The sequence below is a fragment of the Oratosquilla oratoria genome, chromosome 27 (genome assembly GCF_046742065.1).
Source record: "Oratosquilla oratoria isolate Oo_2021 chromosome 27, ASM4674206v1, whole genome shotgun sequence".
NCBI lineage: Eukaryota > Metazoa > Arthropoda > Malacostraca > Stomatopoda > Squillidae > Oratosquilla > Oratosquilla oratoria.
In genome coordinates this window covers 55,311,192-55,321,252 of record NC_134803.1, presented here as the reverse complement: position 1 = coordinate 55,321,252, position 10,061 = coordinate 55,311,192, and the positions used below count along the sequence as shown (strand labels likewise).

Below are 10,061 nucleotides of genomic sequence, written 5' to 3'. Positions count from 1 at the left end.
GTAAATCTCTCTTGGTTAATCAGATGGCATAGATATTTGACTCTTGTATTTATTCTTGTCGCAGCCTAGCAATTTTAATTAGATAAGGAAATTCACTTTGGACATTTATAAAGTGAACAGAAACGGGAAACATCGAGGATTTCAATAGATAAGATTGTCTGGAGACACCTGGCAACTTAAATTCGTTTGGCGGCTAGCGAGTGACGCGTTGAGCAGAGCAAACCGTTATCAATCATACACAGTAATGTAGACGTGGAGTAAAGATATAGTCGGTGTCACGTAGAACATTTTTATATTAATATAAAGAAATTATATGTAGTGATCAGAAAAATGTATAAACGAATACGTGTGAAAAGACTAAGTGAATGTACTGATAAAGTACAGTTAATTTTTCGGTGATTTCGTGTATTTGCCGTTGGACATTTGTGGCACTTATTTTTTTGCCATCACTTTCGTCCTATGTATGCTGTGACAGTCTTGATTGCCATATTTTTCCAGGAATAACTAACAAATACAATGTGACATAGAAAGTGATACCGAAATACACAAACTTTTACTTGCGCTTTGTCCGATGCAATGTACAACTTTAAGATGTGCTTCAAAGACTGAGTGTACTAACCATTCCGACGTGTGGCAAGGGCAGGAGAGTTATTACAACAAGCACTTATGTGTACATGGTTGTTGTGCCTTGCACACTAGGACATCTTGACACGTTCATTATCCTCTGCATGTGAAATGTATTTGGAATGTAAGTTCACATAACCTGCCCTCTTTGTAGCAGTTCTCTTTATTTTTAATTGGGACTTAAGTCCACTCGACCCCGTATTGGGGCTGAGTCAATTTCTATATAGTTAGTGTATTAGGGACTTTACTGACAGCTTTAGTGACCAAGTCATTGGACATTCACTCATGACTGGAGACTAATCTTTACTTAAAGAATGTCGCTGATAACGTTTAACTCCAACTATTCCTTCGTTCAGTCACCCTCCTTAAACCTTTCGTTTTTCCACTTGAGTTTGATAATTTCTGTAAGACTAGATGCGCTGATTATGGATAACAGAATATCAGGGAACAAGGACCCAACGCTATCACGAAACCAACTTTAATGTTGACTATGGAGCGACAGACGTGTGGCGTGTAGATGGTGTTTATTATTTAAGTATACCTATGCATTTTTTTTTATTTGTTATTTACATTATTATAGTTTTTATTATTTCATTATTATGAATTTTTTTCGCATCCGACCTAGGTATGGACCAAAAGGTCTCCTGTCGGCATGCTCCGCCTTTGTAATCCTTTGGTGATGCACTGGTATGTACTGTGTGGACGACCTAAGCGTCACGTGATTTGAGCGGGATTTCCTCGCTAGTCTCGTGCGTGAAGGTGACAGCAAGATCTATATACAGTATATATAGATCTTGGATGACAGAAGCCAGTTTGTCTCCAGTTCCAGTAACTTAGTCATCAGATACATTTTATCTCAACCTTCTCTTTATCAACATTTTTATGGTCGCTTTTCTTCAGAACTCTGTGACTGAGCCCCCCCCCCCCCCTGTCCGTAGGAGACCACGCAGCACTAGGTTACAAAGGAATTATAAGGCGGAGCATGCCGACAGGAGACCTTTTGGTCCATAACTAGGTCGGATGCGAAAAAATATATAAATGATAAGAAATAGATAAGATAATATAAAAAGATATAATGATATAAATAATAATGAAATAAATAATACATAGGTATAGTTAAATGACAAACAAACAGGTAAATAGTAAATAATAATAAACTGACAAACAGATAATAATAAATGGAAATCAAGCAAATAATAAGTAAACAGACTAATAACAACAAACAAATAATCAGTCATCCAGTGGAATCTGTTTTTGCGCTCCATAAGCAGGAGCTTTGTAGACCTTCTTTTCCACTTGTCTATAGCTAGGACTCGTTCAAAAAGGGACTTCGAAGACACTTGAATCCTGTATTCTGTTTGACTTGAAATTGGTATGATATTAGGGCAGGATAGATAAGATGGGAGAGAGGGTGGGAGGGGGGATTTGGCGGTCTAGTGGAAGGAAAGAATGAAATAGAAGGAAGTAAGAGTTATGATAGATGTGGGGCAGAGCCACTTGCTCGGTTAGTTTATAGTCTTTAAGACTTTATTTTTTTTTCGTTGTTGGTATGATGCTTTTCGTTCCTTTCTCTACAGGATGGTCCTCTGCGGGTATTTTGTATTTTTATACGTTTTTGTCTTCTTTGCCACCCTGAAGTGTGTATAGAAAGTGTAAAATTATACACATAGGTAAGAATAACAATACGACTGTATACTACATCTGGAAAAACTTTTAAGTGGAGAGAAAAATGTATCTTGATGTAATTATCGTGATCAGCCCAAAGTAAATTTAAGATTGTCTTGTTCTACCAAGAACACCAAATTTTTGGATGAAATACTATCTTTTGACTTCTAAAATCCAATTATCACCAACTAAATGTAAATATTCAGTCTGCCATTACATGGAATATGCTGCTTTCGTATGATCCGCGAATCTCGAGATATTAACAGATCGAAAATGATACATAGACTTACAACACTGATAAAAAAAAAAAAAAATCCCAATACAAATTAAGTAAATTTCCCGAGCGGAAACTTAATTAATTTCATGTGTATCCGACCTTGTTACAGACCAGAAGGTCGCATGCCGGCCTCCATGTTTTGTCATTGTACGCAAATACCACAAATAAGCATTACACACGAAAGTGTCATATAAAAGATCTGAGCATGTTGACGTCAGCACAGACTAGTACTCACCCGTTTTCGAATCCTACCCAGGGCTGAAATAGTGTCAGTATCGCTGCACTTCGAGTCGTTGCGCCAACTCTCGTGGGCGGGGAGTTGGGTGTGTGTGTGTGCGTGTAAGGTCACAGCGTTACCTATAGATCGGTCATACGAGCTCAGAGCTCTCTTCCGTGAGGGAAATAGCCGTCGATCACGAGTCCAGCACGTGATCCAAAGAGCAAGGTGAATACTAGCTCAAAAGTCCCAGTACTGTGTGATTTTAGATCAAAGAGAGCTGTAACAATAAAGTATTACATAAACACATAAGAATGAAGGAGACTGCAAGAGACCATAAGGCCTACACTAGGCAGCTCCATATTGGTGCCTTAATATCTCGGATTTATATCACAGTGCATCATATTTGGATAATTTTGTATGATTGTGACATTTATTATTATTTACTATTTACCTGTTTATTATTACCTTTGCATTTATTTATGTATTTTATTTATTATTTACATTATTATAGTTTTTATTTATTCACTTACAATTATTATGATTTTTTTTTCGCATCGACCTAGATATGGACCAAAAGGTCTCCTGTCGGCATGCTCCGCCTTTGTAATCCTTCGTAATCCTTTGGAGGTCACTAAAGCAGCAGCAAGAAACCTTTAACTTGAATCTAAGTTTAAATGGACTTGATTGAATATATTTGACTCACAACTTTTTAGTGTTACATTAGATCAAGTTTAAACGAAGAACTTGCAAGTTCATCAATATTTGGAGTTCTGTAGGAGAGAGGCCAAGCACAGAGTATGGGATCCAATGTATCTAACGTTTCGCCCAGCAGAGCTTCTTCAGAAATAACCTGCCGGGCGAAACGTTACCTTGGATCCCATACTCTGCGTTTGCCCTCTCTCCTACAGTGCTGTTGCAGTCGTTGCTGCTTTCATTCATCAATATTTGGAGTTCTTTTGAATTTTGAAATTTCAACTAACAATACCTCATCCAAACGTGATCCCAGCACAGGATGTTCAAGAATGAAATGAAGGGCAGGTTTTTGATTCCGGGGTCATCCTGATTCCAGAAGGGTATGATATGACTATGTAGAGCTTATGTAGGCAGATATACTGTACAGGGTCCCGGACTCACGGACAGACAAAATGTTGAGTTTATATATGTATATATATATATATATATATATATATATATATATATATATATATATATATATAATATGGGTTACGAGGCTGGATAGAGTGAGAAACGAGGTGAGGAGGAGAGCAGGGGTGTATAAGGAGTCGGGAGATAGGGTTGATGAAAGAGTATTGGGATGGTTTGGACACATGGAAAGAATGAGTGAAGAAAGATTAGTAAAAGAAGTGTGGAAGGCAGAGGTGGATGGAGTGAACAGGAGGGGGCGACCGAGGATGAGATGGATGGATGGGGTAAAAGGGGCGTTGAGAAAGAGGGGAATGTCTGTTGAGGAAGGAAGGGAGAAGACAGAAGATAGGGGTGAGTGGAGAATGGTTGTATATGGGTGATGCTGTGATGCATAGAACGGAGTTTGTGGGTTGATGGGGGTTAGGAAATGGTTATATGTGCATAATGTTTTGACGCAGCTCTAAGGGATTTCTCCCCGTCTTAAATGTTACTGCATGAAGGGACGGAGAGGAGGGGGTGGGCCGCCGATCAAATGAAGCGGCCTTGCTGTGAATGTACTGTCTTGTTGCATTGTTTCTGACCCAGGGCAGTGGGTGAGATGCAGGGATGACCTGTCATCCAGGAGGAGCCAAGAGAAGAGGGAGGGGTGGTGAATGGGAGTGGAGTGGATGGGGATGAAATGGGTGGGAGTGGAATTATGCCATTTGACTTTGGCTAGCCCTTGGTATATGTATGTACTTTTTTTAACTCTGGACTTCTAGGTTTCAGAGAGGTATAATATATCTAGGTTAGTTCATTGGTTGAAAATGTTTAAAAATGGACAGGCATTCCCACTTATGTATATGAAGATCTAGGAGTTGGTAGGGTTGTATTATTGTACGTCTACGGGATATGCGCCAGGTTTCAGTTATACAGAAACTGAAATACATTCGCATTTATTTACATAGATAAAGATCTAGGGATTTACAGGATTGAAATGTAAGTATATGTAATATGCATCCCGTTTCAGTACCGTAGTTGAAAAAACTGACAGACATTCGCATTCATTTATGTAAATATTTTGTGAAGACCAATGTTTCCGTTTCAGACGCCTCGAAGCTGGTGGGTCCTTACCCAGCAGGGGACTTTGATGGGAATGGCATAGTGAACGACAATGACCTCCGCATCTTGCTGGGTGCTGGCAACATCACCGAGGAGAGCCTGGCTGTACAGCGCACACATCATATCGCATATGCCATCATTGCTCCTATTATCATTTCCATCGGGATGATGGGCAACATCTTCGTCATCGTGGTGCTGTGTCATCCGTACTTTCGAGGTAAGAGCATGTTAATTTTTATTCCAACGAGAATGTATGGAAAGGGTTGAGGAGAGTGGTTGTTGGGGCCCAGATGGTTAGGAAAAAATGTATGGAAAGGATTGAGGAGCGTGGTTGATGGGGCCCAGATGGTTAGGAAAAGAATACAAGTAAATACTCAAGGTCTCTCTGAAGAGGTTTGGCAATATTCTACAGAAGTTGGATACCCATGTGAAATACCATCGAACATAGCATAACGACGTCTATGGGGTTACTACTTACTTCGGGTGGAGCAGGATTATAGTCAGATCCATGCTAGCAACAGCTGGGCGATCACCTAGCCTGACTGATTCAGATAAGTGCAGGCAAGTTTACATTGTCTGGATTTATTACTGAAGATAGTAACTGCTAGGTCCATAGGGCTGTATATTGGCACCTTCACCTACAGAAGTCCGCCTTTACAACAGGTTGATCTCTTCATATATAGGCCAGCTTCCGTTCAACAAGACTGAAACCAAGTATTTTGACTTTGCCCCTTCATGATCGTTTTGGTGGCTTCACCATATTATTTTTTGGTTCTCTATCGCTAGAGAGAGAGGGAGAAGTGCATGTACACTTGCATAGATGTAGCTTCACCGTATTATTTTTTGGTTCTCTATCGCTAGAGAGAGAGGGAGAAGTGCATGTGCACTTGCATAGATGTATGAACATTACTGTACATCATACAGAGAACCCACAGTCGGAGTGAAAGAAAAACATTGGCGAACTAATACAGAAGTTAACGTTCTCCGGGTCTCCCAAATTTTCTTTCATTCCGACTGTGGATTCTCTATGTAATTTACATATGTGTTACTATTACTACATTTCTCTTTAATGAATTACTATACATGTATACATTTGTACATGGTTGCAGTTCTCATGTAGTGTATGATCATGTTATGCATACTTGAATGCATTCAGCACGTGCGTCATATATGGTCTGGAAGTGTTAACACTTCAATTCTGTTACACGCCATGTCCTGAGACCCCATTTTAAACGTTTATCCATAAATTGAAATTAGTGTGTTTTAGATACTTGTCTCCCTTTGGGAACGACTACAAGACAGATTGAACGACTATAACGCAACATTTTGATTCTCTTTTACTGATACATTTTTAATCCCTTTCAGGTGTTACCTACAGATACTTCATCACTCTTGCCATCTGCGATCTTCTTGGTCTCTTCTTTTCCATCTCGGCCTTCGTCCATCTCCTCCATCCTGTTACGTCGATGTACTCAACAGCTGTTTGGTACTCTTACCTCGAGATTCTATTTGTCAACGCGCCGCTTAGTATTTCCAACCTCATCGTGGTATGCGTGACTGTAGATAGGTTCTTCTCGGTTTGTCGTCCACGGGACTTCAAGACGGTCCATTCGTGGCGGCTTGCCAAGAGGGGGATCTTCGGAGCCATCTTGCTTTCTTGTGTCATATGGATCCCCACCTGCTTCCTCAAGACCCCAGAGAAGTTGCAGAACTGCGAATCTGTTGTCATATACGGTGCTCATGCGTATGAAAACGCAACGGGTTGGGTCTCGTGCATGGCAATAGATCCCTTAGAGGAAAAATGGTACCTCGTGTACTCCTGGCTCCGGCAGATTCTTGTGACGTTTCTACCCATAATTATTTTGATTGTTCTGAACATCATGATCATACGAGCTTTCATCAACATCACCAAGAAGCGGCAAAAGCTTCAGGGTAACTCCTTAGATGGACGCACAAAGTTTAATCTTCGGCCTGATTCGGTACACAACGAGGATAAAATGAAGGAAGACAGAGAACTGTTGATCCTGCTCTGCGCTATTACCATCTCTTTCTTCATCACGATGGTGCCCGCCGGAATCTTCAATGCTATGTACACAGAGTTTTTATCCACCGAACTCGAGTACGAAATTTTCAGAGCGGTAGCCAATAACCTTGAGATTTTGAACCACGCCATGAATTTCTACATTTATGTACTTTGTAGCAAACCTATTCGTAGGGCCATCACAAATTACTGTATGCATAGGAAGTTTTCTCTCTCTGCATCCAACATTTCCAACAACAACAACAACAGACCTGAATACAATGGTGCAAAGAAACGTGTAAGTAGTGACACAAGGGGAAGGAGTTTCTCTCCAGATGGATATGAAAAGACTCAAGATAATATTTTGCCCGCAGGAAATAGAGAAACTGCTATTATCATACTTCCCAGCGAGCTTGAAGAAATCTCCCCTGCACACAATTACTCCCCAACTGCAGGAGGGAACCAACCTTTCTATGATAACCCACTCTACACTAGTGAGAACCCCCAGTATACGACGTGTACAGGGCGGGCTGAGGACTCTGATAACACAAATAAGATTTTTACGATTGATCAAAGTTCGCGCGTACCCATAGGAGATCTTTCTGTTCACAACGAGGTTGGATGAATAGATTATTTTGCTTAGGTGTTTATTCAGGTGAATTTTAGAGCTTCGAACTGTGTTATATTTCAACTGCCTCGGCCGTTGGCTGATTATTTTCAGCGGTTGGTGAAATTGTTTATGTTAACCACTTCCACTTAGGTGCGATTACGCCTACGTAGGCGTTATGACGAGCGAGGGGGTATACGAGGATGGCAGCCTTGGCGTCTTGATTATATATATATATATATATATATATATATATATATATATATATATATATATATTGCAGTTGTACATGAGTTACCCCCGGATTCTGTGAACTGGTTTGATCACGTTTTCTGTGTTTATTATTACTCAGAGTAAAAGAGAACGAGTAATACAGCAGTGACTTTATATTCTATAACGCGAGTAGTGTGATGCATCGTACATATGGCAGCCGATGCTGCGCCAGAGAATTTGAGTCGTACTAAAGTGGTTAAACCCTTTTTGTTGACATTGTATAACCCTGAAGACGAACCCCGGACAGGGTTCGAAACATCGGTAGAAAAATCTGTTACTCTGAGTCCAGTGTTTGAAAAATTTCCGACATGACTCCTGGACTCCAGCTCTTTACGAATATATATATATATATATATAATATATGTGTGTGTGTGTATATATATATATGAATTTTCATCTTAATTACATTAACTTTTTCCATTTTAATACCTTGCAAACACAATCGAGACTAACAGGAGCTCGATGGAAGCATATTTGGAAACTGATACGTTGTCGGGTAAGGATTCGAACCTAGCCGATACGTAACAAATGAACAGCGGCTTAACCAATTGCGCTGTCAAGAGCTTTGTGGTGTTATAAAAATTGATCACCTAATTTCATATACTCAACCTTACTAACGCTATAAAGTAGCCTACAGACCCCTCTTGTACTACATCAAACCGTTGTCTCAAATAATGATGCAAATATCCGGGTGCTACATGATGAATATGCCCCGGTATTGTTATTTCTAGGGAACAATGACAATTTTGAGAGGTTACTCAGATTTCACTAATGTGTGTTCATGGCTTGGAGTGAATTAAGTAGCATGAGCGAGCATATATACCCATGAATTACCATCCAGGTTAAAAATTATTATAACCTCGATAGCTCAGTTGGTAGGGCGATGGCTTTGTGATTTTACGAACCCGGTTCGAATCCGGGGACGACAGTCGGAATTATTTGATATATACCCATGTATAAACATATATCCCCATGTTTCTATTACTGTATGGACAAGTGCATTGATTTACACAAGCACTGCTCTCTCTAGCAAGAAGGAATTCCTAAGGATGTGGTGATATCGGCAAGACTTCCGGTCGGGTCTCTTGGACCTAGGGCCCAGACAAAGGGGGGTGGGGGCACTTTTGGTGAAAAGGAGGTTAAGCAAATTCCCCGTAATGTACTTTTAATGCCTGATTTATTTATCATGAGTGATGTAGACGTTTTGTGGATTAATGTTACATGTGAATCGTGCTAGTGACCATCAGATGTGTAAGGTGGTGGTGTGGGGGGCGGGGGGCACTTACCCATGTCGGGCCCCTGCTTGGACCCAGACCGATGTAGAGAGTGTGATGAAAAATAAATTATGAACGGACGAAACCTAGATTTTTGGTCTGCCCTTGTTCGACGGAAGTACAGGAATATAAATGGAAACCACTGAATTTCCCCCAATAGTACTTTGGTGTGCAAAGTACTCATCATACAGACATCTCGGTCACTGTAGTTATTCTCTGTATTATAGCCTAGAATTTAATTTTAACCTTTTGCTGAATAAACTTACTTGGTGGCAGCCGGAATGTCGGCACAAGTCTGTTTTTGTATTGGAAGAATACATCGACAAGGGAGAACTCTCAACTATTTACTAACATATCCTAAACCTATGGATTGCTGTTCCTCAGCACTTGTTAATTCATAAAACAGATAAATTTTTGTAGTACATTATTTTGATTTGGGGCTTCTGGAATCAATATATATACATATATTTTCTTTTGGAGTACTATGTTTCACTGGAGGATTCTGTAATTATTTGAAAACTATATATATTTTTGTAGTGCACAGGGATTCCAAAATCGCTTAAATCAACCGACACGTTTGGTCAGGGAATCAGGAAAGCTGTCTATATCTGGAATTCGGTGAAGAGCCTACGCCAGGAGGCGTTGAGTAACTGCGGCCGAAGCCGTCACCTTTGCCCTATCACACGCTTGAGAGATTGATGGGAATCGGAGATGAGTGCGGGACTCGAACCCAGCAAGCACACTTCAGATGGTGCCACCACCACAGTTGTCTTGGGCACGTATTTACTGAATTGTATTTGGGCAAGATCCTCACGCAATTTTAGTCGGTTCAGCTCCTGACTTGAAGAAATATT

General features: G+C 40.3%; 1 protein-coding gene across 4 annotated transcripts; it reads left to right on the top strand.

The window, feature by feature from the left end:
* The first annotated feature begins 222 nt into the window (after positions 1-222).
* On the top strand, positions 223-9,113 carry LOC143040090 (putative G-protein coupled receptor B0563.6). Of its 4 annotated transcripts, none has more exons than XM_076210773.1 (4): positions 223-241; positions 499-748; positions 5,020-5,250; positions 6,399-9,113. In XM_076210773.1, exons 2-4 carry the CDS (start codon positions 736-738, stop codon positions 7,676-7,678), a joined length of 1,524 nt encoding a protein of 507 aa, XP_076066888.1. In that variant the 5' UTR covers positions 223-241; positions 499-735; the 3' UTR covers positions 7,679-9,113. The 4 variants fall into 4 exon arrangements, with proteins under 4 accessions (XP_076066888.1, XP_076066885.1, XP_076066886.1 ...); XM_076210770.1 differs by having other exon boundaries at positions 231-268; XM_076210771.1 differs by lacking the exon at positions 223-241 and adding an exon at positions 254-378.
* Positions 9,114-10,061: the final 948 nt, after the last annotated feature.